Raw genomic sequence first — 23,958 nt, 5'->3', positions numbered from 1 at the left:
TCCTTGCTCTCGGCCTGCCAGCCTTTTATCTACCAGATGTCCAGCCCGTGGCTCTCTTGTCCCTTGCAGGTCCCACTCAAGCCTTGGTCTGGCCCTTGACACCTGTCCCAGTTGAAAGGCTGGCTTCAATTTGCCTGCTCCTAGCTTCTGCTTCTATGTCAGACTCGATCTGGGCAGATTTCTCTTTACAACCTCCTGGTTCCAAAATTTGAATGCAGTTATAGTATGTTTCCTGAGGTTTTAGATAGCTCGACAAATGGACAAACCATCTGAATTTTTAATGAGGTTAATTTAAATAAATCACTCAGACCTGGTTTACTTTTATAAACTGGATTTGGCTGGCTATGGAACATGGCAACTTCCTCTGGGTCCTTCCTGGACTTTGGAAAGGGGGTGAGTAGCTCTGTGGACTACCGGGGCCCATTAGACTCTTTCAAAGCCTGTACTGACCCACAGCCATAGACGGTGCAGGAGGGAAGGAATCTATAGGCACTGAGTCTGGCGGTCTTCCATAAGTCATTTCATATAGTAAGTGGCCAAAGCAGTGGACATCCACGCTTTCCAATGTCTGTGGAAGACAAGAGAGCAGGGTGGTTATCTTTCAGTTTGGCTTTGTGAATCCCAATGTTCCTTCCCTAGGCTTTCACCAAGAAAAACATGGCCCAGGGGCATCCCCACTCATTACTGGTAGTGAAAACACAACTCCAAGGCCTTTTGCAAAAGCTCACAGGGCACTGCTCTGACCCAAGGTCCTGGTCCTACTCCCCATTATTTTCCAGGCCATGATTCTATGTCCCTCCTTATCTCATCTACCATTTCAACAAGGCACTTAAAGATAGAGTGACACTCTGTGAGAGAACAGAGTCAATAGGCATGGCCTACCCTGCATATTTCTTACATGGGCAGATCATGGGTCCTGCCAGGGGGATCATTTATACCAAAAAATTAATTTTCTGTTTTTGTTACTTCTAGCAACTTACGTTGATTTTCCTGAACTGTGAGAAATAGGATCGGTAGAAGGAAGGGAGGCCTAATAAGGAATTTTCAAGGTCTAGCAGCCGGCAAGTGTCACCATCGAGCATCACATTAGAGGCGTGAAGATGCCCATAAGGGAATCCCTTGTCATGTAGAAACTTCAGTACCTATTAAAAAAATATGTAGAGGTTAAATTCCCCCCCCAACTCATTCAATTATGAGACAGGTTAAACTTCGTTTTTAAAGTCACTATATTTTGAAACAAAACTGGTTACTGAGGAGATTCCTAAAGAAAAATGCCCTCTCCATCCATTTCTTTGGAAAAAGGGGTGATGCTGAATGCTTTCTAGCTATGAGACCCAACTCCAAGCTCCCTCATTTCCAAAGAACAGAGATGCAGCTTCTATTAACCCAAAGCTGGGGGTTAATGTTCGACTTCCAGCACTTTCCGATCTCAACAGGCCAGCTCCTTGCAGACCAAAGTCTTGACCCTCCCGCACAGATGAGTAAGGCTAACATCAGCTAACATCAGCCAGGGCATCAGCCAGTTAGTTGTTCAGGAAAGGGGGTTGAGTGAAAAATATCCCTAGTCCAATCTCTTCTCAGAGTATATTGTGCTGGGGTGCCTGGGTGGCTCAGTTGTTAGGCATCTGCCTTTGGCTCAGGTCATGACCCCAGGGTCCTGGGATCAAGCCCCATAGTCTCCCTGCTCAGCAGGGAGTTTGCTTTTCCCTCTCCCACTCTCCCTGCTTGTGTTTCCTCTCTCGCTGTGTCTCTCTCTGCTTCTCCCTCTCTCACTTCCCCTGCTTGTATTCCCTCTCTTGCTGTTGTCTCTGTGTCAAAAAAATAAATAAAATCTTAAAAAAAAAAGAATATATTAGGCTGTTTATTAAGAGGAACACATGACAGGCTCCCACAGAAAGAAGCAAACATTTCAGCTGGCATTTATTAAACAGAGGCTCACCTACAAAGGGAGATGCCTGGAGATACACCCATAACAACCTCATGAACCAGAGCAGTGCTAGCCAAAGGGGATACCCACAACAATGTACTGAGGACTGGAAGAAAATATAACTTCTCTTTCTATTTGCTTGTTTTTAATCTCCTTCTTTCTGGGGCTCCAGAACTCCTTCTTTCCTAACTTAACTTATAATACACAACATATATTAGTAGTAGTGCATACATATAAGTTATTATTGGGGGAGGTTATGCTTAAACTGTTTTCACTGATAAGGTCGGACAATCCAAGAAGCCTGGAGAACAAGGCTCTAGAGAGTAATATGGGAAAGGCTTTTCATGCTAGTTTCACTTCTGCAAGGGAGCCAGATGGTTATATATTGATATAACAAAATCAACAATCCTGGCACAAAGATAAAGATCAACTAAACCCAAAAGTTGGTATCTGCACAGTGAGGTTCTTAAAAATCAGATACTAAATTCTAATAGCTAAGCTTTTGGAATTTTTGTAGATCTGAATTGGCTGCCTTAGTCTCAAATACTTGCTTTTGGGGATAAAATAGGACAATGCCATCTGTTTATAAGCAATCCCAAGAACTTTCCCAAAGGAATACAGTAATCTGAGTGAAATCCCAATGCAAACTAAGCAAATATTAAATACCTCTTACCTCTAATATTTGCCGTCCGTATGTTTTTATTTGCTGGAGTTCAAGGCCCTGAATTTTCTTAGGGTTGCAGTACTTCTTTAGGAATGGGTCTTTTGGTTTTGCCTTGGAAAAGCACAAAGAGCATGTAAGAGAACAGCAGCAGGTCTGAATACCACACGTAGCCTCCTGGAACAGGCAGGGCTCTAAGCAGCTGGGGGTGCCAGATGAGGTCAGCTCACAGGATGTGGGTTTTTAAAGTACAAGAGTCTGTACAGTTGATAGAAAGAGGCTGACCTGAGTTGCATCCCTTCTCTGGTCCAGTGAAGATGGGCCCGGTCTTGGCCTTAGCAGACCCCAGTCTTATTTTCCAACTTTACTAAGATAGTTCAATATTGCTCGTTAAGTGAAAGGCACTTGAGAGAGCAGCCTACAATGTCATGTACATAACCATTACCTATTCAACCTTCTTTCATTTGGGGAAAGGAATGTTCTTTAACCAGATGGGGTAGTTTTACTGCTAAAATCAAAATAAATTCCAAATCAAATCAAAATTAAAATAAAACCCCCAGGGCCTAACTTCTGGAACCTGAGGGATCAAGAATCTGTGATAGGTTCTGAAGGGACTTGAGAACCTCTTTATGACCATGAACTTGCACCACAAGTACCTTGTAGATCAGGTCCTTCAAAGTTCCTTTTTCATTAAACATCCTAATAAGCAATGCAGAGGATTCGTTAGCTGTGGCAAAGGTGACCCGATAGATATAAGGGTGCTGCCAAAACAAAAAAGAAATTCACATTTATTTGCATCAACATCTGGGTCCTTTGAGATCAAGAATCTGGTTACGTAGACTTAAGTACCATCACAGCACTTTAGTTACACATAAACGGGATATTCCCTGAACATGTGGCATTTTCTTATCAGATGATCAACAAGCAGATCGTTCTTAAAATGAGAGAAGGAACCTAAACTATACAGACAAAGGGACATGGACAGCTGGCACGGCGAGCTCTCACGTGAAGGTACGTGCCTGGGGATACACATGCTCAGAGCTCAGGCAGAGGTCTGGGGGATAATGGCTTTAATATTCTGCCTCTGTACACTGGTAGAGAATACAGTCAAACCCTAGCACAGCCAAGTGAGGACCAGGACAAATGTGTCTTCTTACAGCGCTGCGTAACATTTCACACTGCTGTTTGGGGCCAAGCCAGGGAGCGTAAAAGCCAGAAAACAAGCAAAAAAGCCACAGCTTTTGGCATCCTGGCCCTATCCAAAGCAGCTAGCGTGAATCTTCCCATCCATCTCCTGCAGGGTGCAGTGTGATGACTCACGGGGTCTTCCTGAGAAGGGGCCACTGACGTCAACCAAGTGGGGTGGAGAGTAAGACTAATTATTTAATGACTGAAAGTCCTCATATGACCTGGAATTTTGGTTGTATGAACCAACTGGTTCAAACAGGTGTTACATGTCCATTTGCTCAAACGAGCACCATCATAATTTAAACCATAGGAGCTGAGCTGTGCAAAGGTTTGGGAAGGTTCGGACTGAGTGGGCTGGGAGATGGAAAGGTATGCCCAGGAAAATATAGTCCTTGATCATGAAGTTTCTTCTGACTATCACATCAAAATGATTATTATTGATCCTGTAACAGCTGTATTAAAATATAATTCTTCTATATATGAATATATATGATATTAACATACAACATATATTCATATATATTCATATGAATATATGTTGTATGTTAATATCATATATATTCATATCTATATAATTCATATACCATTATAATTCACCTATTTGTAGTATACAATTCAATGGTTTTCAGTATATTCCGAGCTATATAAACTACCACACAATCTAATTTTAGAACACTTTCATCACCCCAAAAAGGAACCCAGTGAATAAAATAAAAATTGTTGAGTCCATACTGATATAAACAGAACAAGAAGAGAGAATAGGAAGCTCACCCTTACAGTATGCCAACTGATAAACCTAAGAGGAATGATGGGGTTGGAAAATCTCAATGAAGCTAAAGCTAGTAGGGCTTTGGTAAGAACAGGATATTTATACAGTCTCAAAATATCTCCCTTATTAATTCTTATTATTTATTTGATGAAGATAATTAAGGATGGGTACAAATATTTAGCCTGAATTGTTCACTGTGGCTTTTTTCCCTTTTAAATAAGAAGAATAAACTGGAAGTGGTCCAAATGTCTCACAGAAGATTAGTTGAATAAATGAAGGTAAGGCCAACGATAGTCTATGCAACCAATAATAATGATGTTATACTATATTTATTCCATAAAAGATGTGCATGATATACCATTAACCAAAAAATCAGGTTTTAAAAGAGTGTATGTGCAATTTTTCAAAAAAAAATAACATATAAAGTTCTAGACATTTTGGTTTGCTTGGGACTGCAGATGAGTTTTCTTTTCTTATTTTTGCTTATCCATATTTTCTAACTTTTCTACAATTAATATGCACCACTTATCTGTGCCACCTTCTTTTTTTTAAAGCACAACCTTTAAAGGAAATTTGGAATTGAATGCTGACAGCCTGTGGCACACAACTAATCACACACAAAGACCATGGCATTTTTCTTGGCTAAACTGCACACCTTATTAGAAGCTTGGTTTTGCTAGCTTGACAAGACACTCTATCTTCAAAACTGAACCTGCCTACCCAACTGGATAGGTCAGCATAATTGTGCTCAAGAATGACTCATTCTAGGGTCCTACATCCTCATGCGAACCACAGATAAAGAACATCAGTATTAACTTGCTTTTCTGGCCAGATTAGTCTTTTCCTGAAGACATTCTGCATATATTCTGAAATACAGTGATGTATTTTCTTTCCAGTAACAGCCTTGGATCAGAACTGTACATTAGCATAAATAATGCCCGGCACTCCTAAAGGCCAACTAGCTGGCCTGTGAGAATAGTGATTCAGATAGCAAAAGGGCTCTTTGTGCCTTCCCTCACCCAGCTTATCTAAATCCAAACTAGTTCTGTTTTCTCAGACTAGAAACAGATCTTTCTTTCTTTCTTTTTTTTTTTTTTTAAGATTTATTATTTATTTGACAGAGATCACAAGTAGGCAGAGAGGCAGGCAGAGAGAAAGGAGGAAGCAGGCTCCCTGCTGAGCAGAGAGCCTGATGCGGGGCTTGATCCCAGGACCATGGGATCACGACCGGAGCCAGAGGCTTTAACCCACTTAGCCACCCAGGCGCCCCTAGATCTTTCAATTCCACTGATACAAACATCCTTACTGAGAACAAAGTGGGTACTTTCTTACTCGGATATTTGCTTAAAACAATTGTCAAGTTTCATGGGTTGTGCCAATGTCATGAATGCCATTTATATGGCCTCTGGGGGTGCCTGGGTGGCTCAGTCAGTGAGGTGTCTGCCTTTGGCTCAGGTGTTGATCCCAGGTCCTGGGATTGAGCCCCACGTGGGGCTCCCTGCTTAGTGGGGAGGCTGCTGTTCCCTTACCTTCTGGCTGCCGCTCCCCCTATTTGTGCGCTCTCTCTCAGTCAAATAAATAAATAAAATCTTAAAAAAAAAAAAAAAATTCGTCTCTGAGCTACAGGAGCAGCCCTGAGCAATTTTAGCGTGGACTGAAATCCACTATACCTCTCCACACTGTTGAGCCTACAGAGCATTTCCAGCTCTTCTGTCCACGGCCACCTACAAGAAAACACTCTGAATCTGTCAGTAGCACCTAGAAAAACAGAAGGCCTTGGGGTGCCTGGCTGGCTGAGTCAGTAGAGCATGTGACTCTTGATGCTGGGCTTGTGCATTTGGGCCTTACACTGGCTGTAGAGATTATTTAAAAATAAAAGACTAAAAAAAAAAAGAGAAAGAATAGAAGGGCTCGTACTCACCGAACAGGAAGGCAGAAGTTTGATTAGACACTGAAAATCTTTATCTGACAGAAACTTGTCGGGACCAAGATCAGCCTGGAAACATGGGGGAAAATATCAGGGTGTTGCCTTAAGTTACCAAAAGAAAAATTCCTTGTAAAACTTTCCCTTTATTTCATTTGTCCAAATATGACTGTAAACCAAAGGTGCAACCCACACAAAGTCGGGTGATGGGCATTAAGGAGGGCACTTGTTATCATGACCACTGGGTGTTATGTATAAGTGATTTGTCACTGAATGCCAATATTGCACCATATGTTAACTGCCTAAAATTTAAAAAAAAAAAAAAAAAGCAAAAAGATTTTTTAAAAAACCAAAAAACTATGCTTTTATCAAATTCCATTAGCCAAACCACTAGAGCTCCCGAAGCAAGAGAGAACATAAAGCAATGTGTATTTTTTCTTTAAAACAAACTGTAAAATTCCCAATCCTAAAGAGGTTCCAGAACTATTTTAAGCTGTTCTGTTTCTTTCCAGATGTTTACTAATTAATCAAATACAATCACATGGATATAACCAAGTGAATAAGCAAAGTGACTCAAAATTACTCTCCTTTGATGTAGGACTGAAGAGGCCTTTACAACATCACTCAGAAGAACAGTGCAATTTCTTAATTATCCTTTTTCAGTATCTGCTTTTATAAACCCATCTCAAGTACATGAAAGGAGACCAAAGCAAAAAACCAGCTCACCCAGCTTAACACTAGCCGTTCCTTTGGCTGATTTTTAATCTTCATCAAGAAATATTTCTTCCTTATCCTCCAACCTGCATAAAAGCAGAGATGCAGTCATAGCAAATAATTTTTACACCAACAGAAAAAAGTTTCACCAACTAAGTAATTTTTAAAAAATCAAGGCTGGCAATCTTACCCGCTGCAATACTGGCACCAGTAAAACCACCACTTGGTAATGTTGACATGGGAAAGATGGTATTTAAGAAAAACAAAACAAACCCCCCACCCCCCAAAAAAAAAACCACCCACAGAAAACACCAAAACAACTGCAAACGAAGAAACTATTCATGGGCACAGGAAAATGGGCACTTCACTTAAGATGTAGTAAGAAAGAGAGATGAAGAATGACGGACGGCTCTGAAAATACACATTACTACCCCCCAAGTCTCCAGGTGGCACATTACCCAAGATTCATTAAGTATACAAGTTACGGACTGCGTCTTCAAGCAGTAGGAAGGCAAAAAGAAAAAGAAATCACCTGCGTGGAAGAGCTTTCTTGGGCTACAGATAGGAAAGCGTGACAAAGAGTCCAGTTCTGTGATCTGTTTGAACAGACCAGGCACGTGCCAGTTTCTCACCTATGTCTTTCAACGGTTCTACCACCTCCCACTTTGGTTCTGATCGGAAGAACATGGAAACTTGCTGTAAGGCAATCTCTGCAAAGACATTTTAGAAACTCATCAGTCCAACCTATCAGCAAAGTAACACATGCTTAAGATGTTATTCTTGCAAATGAAATCTTGATAAGTCTAGGACCTTCTTAAAAAGCTTAATTACAAGAAGAAAAAAAAAAACAAAAGAAGGATTCTAGATTGGATCCTGGAACAGAAAAAGGGCAGTAGTGGAAAAACAAGTGAAATTTGAATAAAATCTGTAGTTAATAGTAACACACCAAAGTTGACTTCTTAGTTTTGATAAATATGCCATGGTTACTTACAATGTTAACATTAGGGGAAATTTGGTGAGCGATGGTATAGGGAACCTATTTGTACTATCATTGCTGTTTTTCTGTAAGTCTAAAATAATTCCAAAGTAAAAGGTTTATTAAGAAGAGTAATTACTGGGGCGCCTGAGTGGCTCAGTGGGTTAAGCCTCTGCCTCCAGCTCAGGTCATGATCTCAGGGTCCTGGGATCGAGCCCCATGTAGGGCTCTCTGCTCAGCAGGGAGCCTGCTTCTTCTCTCTCTGCCTGTCTCTCTGCCTACTTGTGATCTTTGTCTGTCAAATAAATAAAATAAAATCTTAAAAAAAAAAGGAAGAGTAATTACTAATGATGTGAAAAAAATAGATGTGTATTTTTTTTAAACTGAAAGATTTAAAATATGTAAATAAATTAGGTGGCCTGAGCCAAGAATTCAATATATGCGTCAGGCTACAGCCCAAGCACAAAACTCAAAATGTGTTCTGAGGTCAGCTCAGAACAGTATTTATGCTGCTCTAACTGATATTTATCCTGTCTTCATTCCTCATGGAATTAAAGCTTTCACCAACAAAGAAGCGATTAGCCTTAAATATATATTGGAAATAAAAGCCAGTGTTTTAGAAAAACATCTATGTACAGCAACAACACAGTTCTATTGTGGGACGTTACCATAGCCCTGTTTACTGGAAAAAAATCCATCCCCCTTTTTGTGTTCATTTATCATGAGAACGTTTCCCCTTTTTAAGAAGACAATGAGAAGAGGAAGTTCTTTAAAGTTCACTGCATTAAGAAATTATCAGAATAACTGTGCTTTTACATTTCCTGCAAAAAGAGACATCTGTAATTTGCTATTTTCCCTCAACACAATGGAAAAAGGAAGCCACTCTAGATCCCTTAGAGCAAACAGCAATACTGCAAATTCATTGTGGGATTTCACCTCCGCCTAGCATCGGCGGTATTCCAGGCCGACCGGTGAGGAATGGGAGATTTGGCAGAAATGCTCTCCCTATGTCAGACTGACCTCGTCTGGAATTACCATGGCTAGTGCTTGGCAGGCAATGTGATTTTGATATATTTTACAGTACATTATGAGTTAAGACATTGAGGGAAGAAAATAATCTACTAACTAGTGGTTTACTGACTTGACACGTAAATTGTGGATGCTGTCCACGCAGAAGAAAACCTGGGATGACCAGATACAAAACTGACTCTATTTACATTTGTTCTAACTACCCCAAAGGGACAAAACACTTGGAGGGATCAGGTGTCACAGAAGCATATAAAATGTTCCTAATCAATGCTGGAAACTCTGTTGAGTTAATGTTAACATAAGGTTGATATAAAATATTTTTAGCTTTTCCAAAACAACTTGAACAAAAATAAGCATTAAAAATCTTGAACATAAACAGCTTAAAAAGGCATCATTTTCAGTTAAGATCATATCAACTTTGGGAAGGATCATGAAAAATAATTTTCTAAATACAGTACAGTGTCATTCTAAGAGAGAGTAAAGGACAGTTGGTTCATAACTCAAAGTGACTCGTAATTCCCCACCAAATCATTATTTGACAACATTTACCGTAACATTTATCGTATTCTACTAGGTACCATACATTGTTCTAGGAATGTGGAGATGGCTGTCAACAAACGGAACATGCTAGATTTGTTACTGATAAACTGAGGACTGGGAAATAGCTTTTTTTTTTTTTACCTTGGGGAATCGGGTAATTGTAGAAAGGACATTTTCTTTCCCATGAACTATGATTTATTGTCAAGTAAATCCCATGATGAGCATATTTCCAACATGAATCTCCTCCTTCCCAAGCTTCAGGCCACACATTTCAATCCTAAGCATTTCCTCCTCTGCTTAGAAGCATTTACCACATCCACCTCTTTACAAGATCAAGTCCAAATTTCTAAACCTAGTGCTACCCCAGATCTGGCTTTACCTTGACTTTCTGTCTTTACCCCTCCACACAAGTGGTGCAATGCCTAGATTTACCTGCCTTGACTCCTGAAGATAGGCCCAACTCCACCCCTCCACATTTTCTGTTCCTGTCTACCTATCCCACAAGGCTCAGCCCAAAGCTGCCACTCCTCGAGCCAGCTCTCTCCCAGCCCTCCATCCTCTACACTCCCAGAGCTCTGTGTGCCCTTCTCCCATGGGATTCACCCAAGGTCTGTCCTGTGTTAGGGCTACTCTCTTCCACTAGACTGTGAACTCTGGCTGTGAAGGCTACGTCTTTTCTTTTTTTTTTTTTTTTTAAAGATTTTATTTATTTATTTGACAGAGAGAGATCACAAGTAGGCAGAGAGAGAGAGAGGAGGAAGCAGGCTCCCCGCTGAGCAGAGCCCGATGCAGGACTCGATCCCAGGACCCTGAGATCATGACCTGAGCCGAAAGCAGCAGCTTAACCCACTGAGCCACCCAGGCACCCTGTGAAGGCTACGTCTTAATCTGGGTAAAATCCCACAGAACCATGGAAATATTCTGTCCTCTCCTGGAGCACTGGCCCTTGCCTCTTAGCGTGACTAACTTCTACATATCCTTAAATCTCCATGTAGGCATCAACTCTTCTGGAAGCCTTCTGCCACCTTCAAATCCCCTACTCCCACCCTCAAGTTGCTGGGTCATGTCTACTCAGCCATAGCTTTCACCTGTCAATCCCCCTGCAGAACAGTGGGGGTAGGGGGCTACGCTTTCCTTAATGCTCTATCTGCAGCACCTGACACAGAGCAGGCACTCAATAAATACTAGACGCAGCAAGAACTAAAGGTTCAGTACATGTTCAATGGATGTGGACACTCTCTTCCACTAGAACATGAAATCCATGAAAAGAAAGTCATCTGCCCTCTATTTCCTTAATACTGACAGACACATGGGGGAAAACTGCATGCTCAGGAAAATGCTGAGAAACAACATTTCCAGACAGGAAATGCAGAGTGAGGCCTTCAGGCCCACCCTGTGCTTCCCGAAGAGCTCTGACTTGTCAGCTCTCAACATACCAGCTGCCCCCACTGTGTGCAGCCTCTGAGATCCCAGGTCCCAGCCCCATCACCGTGACAAGAGAATAGACTCCGGGGTGCCTGGGTGGCTCAGTGGGTTGAGCCACTGCCTTCAGCTCAGGTCATGATCTCAGGGTCCTGGGATCGAGTCCCGTATCGGGCTCTCTGCTCAGCGAGGAGCCTGCTTCCCTCTCTCTCTCTGCCTGCCTCTCTGTCTACTTGTGATCTCTCTCTCTGTAAAATAAATAAATAAAATCTTTAAAAAAAAAAGAGAGAACAGACAGACCCCAGCCCTGCAACTGGTCTTCAACTCTCCGATCTGCTCCAGCAGGTGGCGCCATAGAGGCTCACACAGTTGACTTGGGCCTACCACCTCTCCAGAGCGCCCTGCCCTGATTCTGAATATAATCCCCATTCCCGTCCCATCCCTCCCTCCCTCCTTCCCTCCTTGGATCCTTGAGCCCACTACTACCTGACCAACTCACAGGGTTCCTGGGGTTTCAGGACTAGAAGACAGCCTGTACACTCCCTGTCCACCCCCGCTCCCTCTCCTCTTGTTTTCTAGGCCGGGACCAGAGGTTCACAGAGGAAAAATGCTGCTGATGACAAAGCTGGGGCCCAGGAGCCAAACCTCCTCATTTCTGGTCCAAGTGACTTCTGTATGGACATTAAAATCCCCTTTTCTGAGGGGTCTGAGGTCTGAAGTGGGAAGATGGGCTATAGTGCGCCGACGCTTTTAAATGATAGAAGTACCCCGTCAATAAGATGAATAAGTGAGGTGTGTGGGGGTGGGGAACGTGTGCACGTGTGTTTTCCAATATGAAGCCCTCATGACTAGGAGACACCTGCTCTCCCTGTAACAAAAGCTGGCCCTCCATCAGACTTGGTAATGGGCACCTCCTAACTCCCCCACAGAGCGCCAGGGACCTCTATTTCCTTGGTCATCTGGAGAATATCAGGAAAAGAAAGAAAAGATCAGAAATCCCAGGCTGGAGCCCCAGGGAGAGAGGAGGCAGCTGCTGATGCCCTGAAGCTCCTAGTTACCCACCCCTGGGGACGGGGCTGGCGTCACAGTCCCCCTCCAACCAGGCATCTTCAACCTCAGAGCAAGAGGCAGGAAAAGCGGCCTTGGTGACTTCGGTCACATGAGCACAGATCTCAGATTGTGCTGAAGTGGAGTAGGTAGTGACCACGGACCACTAGGAAAGAGGTGGCGACCTTATCCATATGAAGGGGGCAGAGGCCTTGCCCAGAGAGGAGCCACAGGGTGGCGGTACGCAGAATGCCCTTGGGAACCAGAGGCCAAACTTTGAGTTGCGGGAAGCTGGACAAGTCCGCCTGGTTTTTCAGGGATTTGGCTCAGTCAAGCTGGTGCAGAGGAGGCTGCCTGGGCTTCCCTTTCCTGAGGCTGCTAGTGAGTCAGCCTAGAGGCAAGGCAAGTTCTGATGTTTCATTCAAAGGGGGCAATCTCTGAATTATATATCAGCATCTCTCTGAAAACAGCATCCATCCCCTATTGTTTCATTACGGGGCTGAGTCCTCTAAATAGCAGCAGCTTCTTGAGCATTTGGATCCCAGTGGGAGCTCCTGGCAGCCTTCTTGGATCTCTGCCCACATCTGCTTTGGACTCTTGACTGTCTGCCATGCCAGGAGCGGAAGCAGGGGAACAGAAAAGATCAAGTATAACAGCAGCCTGTGAGGGGGTACAGCAGGAAATACAGGGATCAGATCATCTTCCAGGGGCAAAGCAGCATTTTAATTGGAAAACACTCAGACATTGTATACTTGCACAGTCCAATGCATGTGCAACCCTAGCAAGGTAAGGCCTTTCCTCTCAGGTGACCTCCTGCCTATGGAATGAAAGGGTTAGTTTGGGTATGCCTGTTCCCAAATCTCCCCTAGCTCTGACCCCACGTAACTTAGTGTTCACCAAGCATGTCTTCCTTGCACCCGCGCCCCCACCAGCCAGGGCTGTACCCGGCACAGACGGGGAAGGTCTCCAGATCGGGCCGCATCAGCCTGTGCGCACTGTACCCTGAGGGAACACATGGCAGACACTCTCGGGAAATACAGGGACAGACCAATGGACGGGGCTAGGTTAGGGCTGATCTGATAGCAGCGGTCCCGACAGCTCGCCATCAGACACTGTGGGGAACAACGGAGGTGAAGCATGGTGACTGCAGGCCACGAGAGATGCTACTCTGGAAGGAGTTACGCTCTCCTGGGGGCCCCTGGCCTGTGATATCTTTTCTCCTAGGTGAACCAAGAAACAACCGGGGGCAAGAATGACAGCCTTGTAGTAACGTAATGCTCCATTTTGTCACTTAGAGTAAATGTGAGTTTGAACGAAACTTTCCTTCACTTGGTTGCATTCTAGAAGGCATTTTTCTTACCTCTGCAGGTACTTCCATTAGAAGACAGGAGGTACATTCTATAGCAAGGCTTCTCAGCCTTTAGTGTGCACTCAAATCACGTGGCGACTTTGATAAACTCAGATCCTGACCCTCTCTTGAGAGAGGACAAGCAGTCCCCTATTTCCCTCTCTCTGAAACAGTTATAAAAGCGCCTTCCTTTAATTACTTCATAAGTAGTGTTTCGAGGACCTGAAATGTAACGTGTACACAACCTATTCTCTCAGCAAGGAAATCAGCTTATTAAAAATACCCAGAGTTCCACTAAGACTTTAAGCATGGCTTAGCTTTAACAAATCAGTCGAATTCTAGTCACTGGTTCAGTTCTATGATGGTTTCCATTGGTCTCTTCAAGGCCACCCCAGGGAACACTGAATGTTTAATCACTCGTTCTGCTAACAAGAGGCTTAGGTCATTGACGCTAGCTTTGTGTGTAACTGGCACCCTTTCCACCTCAATCCCCTGACTGATCCAGGGAAAGTCTGGAAGAAACTAGCTCCTCCTCAGGCTTTGCCTTGGGGGCAAAAGGGAAGACACAGAAAGGACCCTTTGGAACCACTTGGTATAAAGAAATACCCAGAAAAACCATACTGTATGTTGTAAATACAGAAACAAACCCAAATAAAAATCAAATTGAGAGTATGGTACAGATTATGGTGGATTATTTACTTTCTTTTCTGTCAGGGAAGATAAGAAAGACAAGACTAAGTATAGGACTCAATAACTTCTCTTTCATATTCTTCTGTGCAGACATCATAAACATTTTAGAAGTAATTATCTTCTTCTTACACTCTTACAGTAAATTACTTCTTACCCTCTTACAGTAAATTACAATTGGGTAAAGTATTAATAAGCAGATAATGCCCTATAACAAATATATACACAGCCCCATTTGGAAATAACTTCTCCCACATGTTGTCACCAGCAAAGAACAGTGTCTCTACAGTTATGCAACCATACCTCAGAGATCACTTTGCTTACCAGTGTAGTTTGCAGAGTAGTTGTTTGGGTCTAAAAACTTCTTAACCAGCTCGCAATTAGACAAGATATGATTTGTGGTGATAACGTTGAGATAGTTCTGCAGACCTTTCTGCCTCTCAGCTATGAATTCACGGTCCATGTTACCAATCAATTTTTTGGGAGGAAGAGGTAGACTGAGGCCTGCAATCTTTAATTAGAAGAGAAAAAGTATTATGCTCCTGTCATCCCCACAGAAGATATAATATCAGAATCCTGAACCACTACACATCATTGAGATGCATACTGATTTCAGTGCTATGATAAAAATGTGAAAAAACTACCACTCAGAATTCATAAAATGCTATATAAAGCATAGCAACTTTAAAATGTCATTTTTAAAAAATATTTTATTTATTTATTTGACAAAAACACAGTGAGAGAAGGAACATAAGCAGAGGGAGAAGCAGGCTTCCTACTGAGCAGGGAGGGAGCCCAGCACGGGGTTCAATCCCAGGACCCTGGGATCATGACCTAAGCCGAAGGCAGAGGCTTAGCCCACTGAGCAACCCAGGGGCCCCCAAATTTAATTTTTTAAAAGTTTTTCTATCAAACTTATATATGAACATAATTTCAAAGAGTCTTTTTATTATTAGCATCCCTGCGACACTCCCCCCACAACCACCTCTGCCAACAGGTGACCAAGCCATTATCCATTCCCCAGAGACAGCCACATTGAATTCTCTCAGCCCATCTTTTTGGCACAGGGTTCATTATGAATTGATTTTCACTGTTAGGTATTAATCTATTAATTTCCCATTCTGGATTAAGTTCTCTTTCACAATCCTCTTCTCACCCCACATGCAATCTATTCCTAATCCCTCCAGTATAGTTATAATTTTATTTAGTGCAATATTCCTATTTACATTAGGTGATCTGTATCACAGAGCCAGAAAGCCATGCTTACAATTCCTTTTTATCAACTGGTCTTTTTTGTTTGTTTTAGTTTTCTGTTCAACTCTAAACTCTCCATCTAAGAATTTTCTCAACATATTCAGACACAAAGATGCATCAGTTTCATCTTCTTGAGGACTGCCTGCTCCAAGCAGGACTGGTGGTCCCTCCCCCCACGGGCTGGCATCCTGGCAAATTACTCTAGGGATGCTCTTGCCTGTCTCCTGCTGAGCACCCCCTTCTAGATCCATACATTCCTTTTTTGTAGAAGAATCCCTGATTTTTAGTGAGGATACCCTCTGCCAGCTTCCTAAAAAGAGAGCCAGGGAGATCCTTTTTTTTTTTTTTTTTTTTGAAAAGTTGCATGTGTGAAAGTCTTCACTTTACCCTCACACTTGAATAATAGAGAATCTTGATGTAGAATTCTAAGTTGGAAATATTTTTCCTCCCGAGTCTTTAAGAACGACTTTATTGTCTTCTAGCTTCTGGTGCTATTAGCAGTAGATTTTTGCTTCCATTTTTGTTCCGTGCCCCCACTACACCCCCTATAAGCTTCTAGGGTCTTCTCCTTGACCCCAGTTTGTGAATTCCATGGGCCTCTCTGCAGATATATTTTCACCCTCTGCGTTGTGTACTGAGCCCTTTCTATCTGGAAACAAACATCCTTCTGTTCTTTGGTATTTTCTGGTATTAGGTCATTATTTCTTCCCGTCTGTACCCTTTGCTTTCTTTTCCTGGAACTCTTATTCCAGTGTTCGGTCTTCTGGACTGGTCCTCTATTCTCACCTTTTCTCTCCTATTTTCCACCTTTATTAGACAATATTTTTTTCCTACTGAAAAAATCTTCAGGAATAGTACCTTTATCATTCAGCTCTTCTAAAGAGGTTTCATTTCTTTCTTTTTTTTTTTTTTTAATATTTCACTTATTTATTTGACAGGTAGAGATAGATCACAAGCAGGCAGAGAGAAAGGTGGAAGCAGGCTCCCAGCTGAGCAGAAAGCCCCATGCGGGCCTCAATCCCTGGACCCTGAGATCATGACCTGAGCTGAAGGCAGAAGCTTAACCCATTGAGCCACCCAGGCACCCCAGAGGTTTCACTTCTATTATCTTTTTTTTAAATTTCTGATTAGTCTTTCTTTTCTTTAATAGCATCCTGAATGTAATGCAATTTCTTATCTCTCTGAGATCATAAAATATAATTCTTTTGAAGAGCCTGAGATGTTCCTCTTAATGCATATATTCTGCTTCCTGAAGGTTCTTTTCTTTTTTTCCTGTTTGTTTTCACTGTTATGTTTTATGTTAAAAAAGTGTTCCTGAGGGGTGCCTGTGTAGCTCAGTAGGTTAAAGCCTCTGCCTTCGGGTCAGGTCATGATCCCAGGGTCCAGGGATTGAGGCCCGTATGGGGCTTTCTGCTCAGCTGGGAGCCTGCCTCCCCCTCTGTCTGCCTCTCTGCCTCCTTATGATCTCTGTCTATCAAATAAGTAAATAAAATTTAAAAAAAAAATTTTTTTTAAGTGTTCCTAAGAGCTGGGGTGGCTCAGTCGGTTACACATCAGCCTTTGGCTCAGGTCATGATCCCAGGGTTCTGGCACTGAGCCCCACATCAGACTCTCTGCTCAGCAGGAAACCTGCTTCTCCCTCTGCCCCTCCCCCTGCTCATACTCTTTCTCTGTATCAAAAATAAATAAATTTAAAAATCTTTTAAAAAATAAAAAATAAGTAAGTGTTCCTTAGGGGGCAGCTGAGTGGCTCAGTTTATTAAGTGCCTGCCTTTGGCTCAGGTCATGATCTCAAGGTCCTGGGTTCAAGTCCCACATCAGGCTCCATGCTCAGCAGGGAACCTGCTTCGCCCTCCGCCTGTTGCTCCCCCTGCTTGTGTGCACTCACGCGCTCTCTCTGACAAACAAAATCTTTTTTTAAAAAAAGTATCAGATTGGTAGATTGGTATCTTAATTTAATGAGCAAAATCACTTTCAAAGAGCAGTTGTACTCTATACTTATGCTTATATTAGAATAGCCCAAGTGAGACATGCATATTGATTGATGGGAAGGTCTCTAGAGAAGGGCATCTTTAATTCAGGAAAAGATGTAATCTAAACCACCCATGAGGGCAAACCTAACTTAGCTATTCCACTCTATATCTGTCAAACAGTGAAGACCTTGAACTCAACATTGGACAAGACGAAAAGGTTGGCTGACAATTCTAAATTGCCTATTTCTCCAACATAATTATGAAAATGTGTCAGAGCATACTTAAAATGAATTTTCTATCATGGCATAATTCACTGCCAGATAAGACATGTATTTCAAGTCATCTTCCTCATTCATACAATTAGGCTTTACCAAATAGCAGTTTCTTTATTAACTAAATAAAAAGCATACTTAAGAAGAAAGCACATCACTCAGCTAGTACATATCCAAGTGAATCACTTTATTATTATTTTGTTGTTGTTCCAGAGCATTGCGTAATATAGAGTAATCAAGGGTACTACTAAAAACACAACTGATATTTCTTTTAAAAGTTCTTTTACTGGGGTGACTGGGTGGCTCAGTTAAACATCTGCCTTGGGCTTGGGTCATGATCCCAGGGTCCTGGGATCAAGACCTGCTCATCAGGCTCCCTGCTCAGCTGGGAGTCAGCTCCCTACCCTACAATCCCTCCCCCCACCCACCTTGCATGCACTCTTGCTCTTTATAAATAAATTCTTTATTTTATTTTTTTAAGATTTACTTATTTATTTCAGAGAGAGAGAACACACAGAGGGAGAGGGAGAAGGGAGTGGGGCTGAGCAGGGAGCCTGACACAGGACTCTATCCCAGAACCTGGAATCATTACCTGAGCCCAACGCAGACGTTTAACCGTCAGCCTCCCAGGTACCACTAAATAAAATCTTAAAAAATCAAAACAAAACAAAAACTAAAAAATAAAAATTATTTTCTTAAGTTGCAGAATACAATCTCATTTGTGTGTGTGCATACATATATGTGTGTGTTTAAGCCCATGGACATGGTTATATATGCACGAAAAAAAATGTCTAAAAGGACTCACACTACCTCCTTGAGAACAGTTAACTCTGGGAGTGGGTTGGTCAATAAATTTTTCGATGGGCATCTGGGAGACTCAGTTGGTTAGGCATCTGCATTTGGCTCAAGCTGTGATTGCAGAGTCCTGGGATCAAGTCCCACATGAGGCTCCCTGCTCAGCGGGGAGCCTGCTTCTCCCTCTGCCTGCCTCTCCCTCTGCTTGTGCTCTCTCTCCCTCTCTCTGACAAATAGATCGATAAAATCTTTTAAAAATAAATAAATTTTCTATACTATGAAATGTTTACATTTCTCATTTACCATTTTTAATTAAAAAGGAAAGAAAAATTCATGCTTATCAAACTGACCATATACACAGCAAGGATTCTTAAAAATTACCATGAAAAAGCATAGTTGGTTAAGTATACAACTCTTGTGGGGTGGGGTGGCACACCTGGGTGTCTCAGTCAGTTAAGTAACTTCAGCTCAGGTCACGATCTCAGGGTCTGGGATCAAGCCCTGAGTCAGGCTCTCTGTTCAGCTGGGGGTCTGCTTGTCCCTCTTCCTCTTCCTCTGTCCCTTCCCCTTCCTTTGTGTGCTCTCTCATTCTCTCAAATAAATAAATAAATAAAGTCTTTTTTTTTTTTTTTAAGATTTTATTTATTTATTTGACAGACAGAGATCACAAGTAGGCAGAGAGGCAGGCAGAGAGAGAGAGAGAGGAGAAAGCAGGCTCCCTGCTGAGCAGAGAGCTCGATGCGGGACTCGATCCCAGGACCCTGAGATCATGACCTGAGCTGAAGGCAGCGGCTTAACCCACTGAGCCACCCAGGCGCCCCATAAATAAATAAAGTCTTAAAAGTGTCCTGTCATTGAGCTCCGCATCAGACTCTGCTCAGGACAGCTCCTTGAGATTCTCTTTCCCTCTCCCTGTCCCTCCTCCCCATGCTCTGTCTCTCTCTCTTTCAAATAAATAAATCTTAAATATATATATATGTATATATATACTTCACATATATATTTATATGCATGTGTGTATATTACATATGTATATGTATTTATATTATGTATTTTTATATATACATACATATATATATATGTGTGTGTGTGTGTGTATACACATGTACCAATATCAGCCCTTTTGCCTACACTACCCGCCTGACAGCACACCCAGATGAGATCCACATGACTCAGAATGGAGAGCTGAGGCACCTGAGTGGCTCAGTGGGTTAAAGCCTCTGCCTTCGGCTCGGGTCATGATCCCAGAGTCCTGGGATCAAGCCCTGAGTCAGGCTCTCTGCTCAGCAGGGAGCCTACCCCTCTCTCTCTCTGTCTGCCTCTCTGCCTACTTGTGATCTCTGTCAAATAAATAAAAAAAATCTTTTTTTAAAAATTAACAGGATGGAGAGTCACATCTATATCATCAGACTCAAACCCCAACAGGGCTATTTCTCATTCATGGTGAGGATATGAAAATGAGTTCGATAAGGTATTTGTTTTGAACTTTGTGGCCTTCAAGCTTCCATCAATCTATACGTTCAAGCTTCATTTCACTTTAGGAAAATATATTGATCTGCCCAGACATCCCAGCAGCTCATCCCATCACCTGATCCAAATCATCAGATGAAACAAAGTATTCTTTGCCAACAGCTGCAATTATAGTATCTCTGCTATGTTTACTACGCTGGTCAGCTGGACAGACTGGAGGTTGTTTCCTACTCTGCCTGAAGATCTCACAATAAATATTTCTACAAGCATTACTAGTATGTAATATGTGTGTTACTTTAAAAGCTTGCCTTTTAAAAAAGACTAGCATTTGAGAGATACTTACTCTTTCAGCTTTCTCCCAAAATTTCTAAAATGTTTGCCAATTATAGAATATAAAGTCTACAAGTCCAATGACTCATTAGGAGGGAGGGAAAGAGAATATTAGTACAGAGAGCAATCAAGTCTCTAGGCAATGATTTCCTAGACACCTCCACACTGATGGCTTCAAACCATGACAGCTCACCATCCCATTTATTTATTTATTTAAAAGATTTTATTTATTTATTTGACAGAGATCACAAGCAGGCAGAGAGGTAGGCAGAGAGAGGGGGAAGCAGATTCCCGGCGGAGCAGAGAGCCTGATGCGGGGCCCGATCCCAGGACCCTGGGATCATGACCTGAGCTGAAGGCAGAGCCTTAACCTACTGAGCCATCCAGGCACCCCTCACCCTCCCATTTTTGAGAGCTTTCCTCTTTAACATGTCCTATGGATTCCCTTCTTGAGTTCCCTGTGTATGGGGAAGGGAATAAGAAAGTCAGTGGAGAAGTCCCCAAAGACACATCCATTTTACCTGCAGAGTGATAAGACGAAGGGGAATAATTGCCAAAGTGAGGTCTAGATCCCATAATCTGACCCGCTCATAGAGGCCTCTAAAGTACATGACAAACTATACTGTAGTTTCAAGAAAACTAGTTCTGTCTGGAGGAGGAACCTTCAAAGGATTAATCCTTTAAAGGATTTAATCTTCTTTTTTTTTTTAAGATTATTTATTTATTTCACACACACACACACACATACACACACACACAGAGTTCACAAATAGGCAGAAGTAGGCAGAGAGGCAGGCAGAGAGAGAGGGAGAAGCAGCCTCCCTGTTGAGCAGGAGCCCGATGTGGGGCTTGATCCCAGGACACTGGGATCATGACCTGAGCTGAAGGCAGAGGCTTAACCCACTGAGCCACCCAGGTGCCCCAAGGATTTAATCTTTCATTTTCATGATCAGATCTCAGTGGTCTACAAATTGCCTTCAACCATATTCCAATGAGTATTCTAGGGAGTTCTAAGTTTTCAATGAACCCTTAATTTGTTCCAATATCCCCCCAGTGTACCACAGAGTCTCTCCTAGTTCAACAGTGGGCAATGAAATTCAAATCACAAAGCATCCATGCTACAACAGAGAAGTCACCTGGTTCAACCCCTTGTTTCAGATGGGGAAAGTGAGGATGGAGAGGGAAAATAAATGACCCAAGGTCTCCCCGCTGAAAGGGGCAGGGTCTGGGCTCCTTCCCAACATGAGCATTCCTAGCTCATTTCCCATCATTTCAGCTCCTGGTCCTCTCTTTTGTTTTGCTGTATGTGGTCTCCCTGGATGGTTACTCATTTCATGTTGCCTTTAAAATAAGTTAGTGATTCAGGGACGCCTGAGTGGTTCAGTCAGTTGGGCAACTGACTCTTGGTTTTGGCTCAGGTCATGACTTCAGGGTCGTGGGATCAGCAACCCCCCTGCCTGCCCTGGCAGGCTCCCCCCGCTCAGCAGGGAGTCTGCTTGTTCCCATCTCTCTGCCTCCCGCCCACTCACATGCACTCTCTCTCCCACTCTAAAGTAAATAAATAAATCTTTAAAATAAGGTGGTGATTCTTCTTTAAGACAAAATACACTCATTATATAAAGTTATGAAAACGCACCTACCTTAGCTTTGCTTATTTGGCTTATATCTGCTTGTTTATAGAGAACTTGGGAAGTACGAAACACTATAAAGAGCCAGGAAAAAAACCATAAAACCCACAGTCCTGCCACCTGGAGATTACCATTGTTAACAGTTTGGCATATCTCCCTCCAATCTTTCTTTCTAAACATTTCATGTAATTCTATTATATTGCATGTATAATTTTACATTCTGCTTTTTTTTCCCCCACTTTGGCATCTCTCCTACTGGAGACAGACAACTCTGCGTATATGTATTATATTTCTCTTTCTTCAGCAGGAACTCATTTATCCATCAGAAAGGGTAATCAGACACTAAAAAGCATGGTCACAGTTTTATTCTGTGGTTTTTAGAGTCTTTTTGGTCTGTTTTATGGAGGTTGTTTTGAAATTATTTTCTTGCCAAAAAGCTGTATGTACTTTCTTCTGTTTGTTTACTTGGATCTAGAAAAACCTCCCACTGAAATGATGTCTGGCCATATCCTGCCCAGCATAAGCCAACATCAATACACGTGGATATTTGCATTTGAAATAAAATGCACAGTGAAAGTGCCTATTTTCAAAGGGAAAATTATACTGAAGCAAAAATAAAATTCTATTATATTAAAAAGGCCATAACTGAATCGCCATAGAGATCCAACCTTACATCCCCTAAGCAAAAACAAATAGGGAAAAAAACCCTCTCCCCCCCACCGACCCATTCTTGGGGGCTAGGCCTACAATTTCAATTTCAGAGCCCTTCCTCCCATGAGCCCTCCTCAGTCCCAGCTGAATGACACTGTATGAAGATCGGTGGGCAAAGGTTCTCTTGTGCATCAAGGTGAAAACACGTAGTAGGCTCAATGTTAACTCCCAAATGCCATTGTGGAAATGCTGCCTGGGAACGTCTAGAGAGACTTGTGGAGAAAATCCACTGCTGGAATGAACTACACATCGGTGCCTTATCCACATCATCAGAGACCCAGCTTTTGTCTAAGTGGAAAGAATATGCTATGAAAATCAATAAATGAGGGCGCCTGGGTGGCTCAGTGGGTTAAGCCGCTGCCTTCAGCTCAGGTCATGATCTCAGGGTCCTGGGATTGAGCCTCACATCGGGCTCTCTGCTCAGCATGGAGCCTGCTTCCCTCTCTCTCTCTCTCTCTCTGCCTGCCTCTCTATCTACTTGTGATCTCTCTCTGTCAAATACATAAATAAATAATCTTTAAAAAGAAAAAAATCCATAAATGAAACCAATTAAACCCATCAATAAGGAGAATTTGATCTCTCCCAATATTTTTTTTTTTTTAAAGATTTTATTTATTTATTTGAGAGAGAGACAGTGAGCGAGAGAGCATGAGTGAGGAGAAGGTCAGAGGGAGAAGCAGACTCTCCATGCAGCTGGGAGCCCGATGTGGGACTCGATCCCGGGACTCCGGGATCATGACCTGAGCCGAAGGCAGTCGTCCAACCAATTGAGCCACCCAGGCGTCCCATGATCTCTCCCAATATTTTATCTGAAGATTTAAATTGGTCATACTATAATTAAAATTTAAAGAGACACAATTTGTCAAATGCACAACCATCTGTCAATTATATAAAGGTCTACAGACACTCAGGCCAATTCTATCAGAGACCAAGTTAGGCATTTCTGTTTTCAGCAGGGTTGTAAATAATGTTGTAGTTTGGACTCTACATATGCTGTTTTCCAAAGCCTGATCAATAACCATGGTGTTTTGAAGGAAAGGAAGCATGTGCTCACTCTCAGCCAGAAGTCCTCCTGACCTTCGTGGACAGGACCAGTGGTCACTCAGACTAGGTAATAAGTGATGACAAGCTCATCAATGAAGGGAGAGCAGTGCTTCACCTTTCGGCCGAACTGGTCATAAACCAAGCACACCTGCTCAGGGTTTACGTTATCAATCATCTGAGATATGACCCAGGCCCAGTGGTCTGCAATCACCCATGGCACTTGAAGACCAATCTGCTGAATGGGGATGT

The 23,958-nt window shown here is 42.5% G+C and overlaps 1 protein-coding gene across 14 annotated transcripts in view; it reads right to left on the bottom strand.

Moving 5' to 3' along the window:
* Positions 1-23,958, bottom strand: part of PXK (PX domain containing serine/threonine kinase like) — an 81,070-nt gene that overhangs the window by 26,372 nt on the left and 30,740 nt on the right. For all 14 annotated transcript variants that reach the window (XM_059161325.1, XM_059161326.1, XM_059161338.1 and 11 more), the window contains exons 4-11: positions 14,557-14,743; positions 7,816-7,893; positions 7,196-7,269; positions 6,467-6,541; positions 3,245-3,349; positions 2,601-2,702; positions 981-1,142; positions 451-568 (exon numbers count right to left, since the gene is read on the bottom strand). In XM_059161325.1, coding sequence (XP_059017308.1) covers positions 451-568; positions 981-1,142; positions 2,601-2,702; positions 3,245-3,349; positions 6,467-6,541; positions 7,196-7,269; positions 7,816-7,893; positions 14,557-14,743 — 901 coding nt within the window. The remainder of the gene's footprint in view (positions 1-450; positions 569-980; positions 1,143-2,600; positions 2,703-3,244; positions 3,350-6,466; positions 6,542-7,195; positions 7,270-7,815; positions 7,894-14,556; positions 14,744-23,958) is intronic.

Source organism: Mustela lutreola, chromosome 2 (assembly GCF_030435805.1).
Source record: "Mustela lutreola isolate mMusLut2 chromosome 2, mMusLut2.pri, whole genome shotgun sequence".
NCBI classification, from domain to species: Eukaryota; Metazoa; Chordata; class Mammalia; order Carnivora; family Mustelidae; genus Mustela; species Mustela lutreola.
The sequence above is the reverse complement of the archived record's forward strand: the minus strand, read 5'-3'. Positions and strand labels throughout refer to the sequence as shown.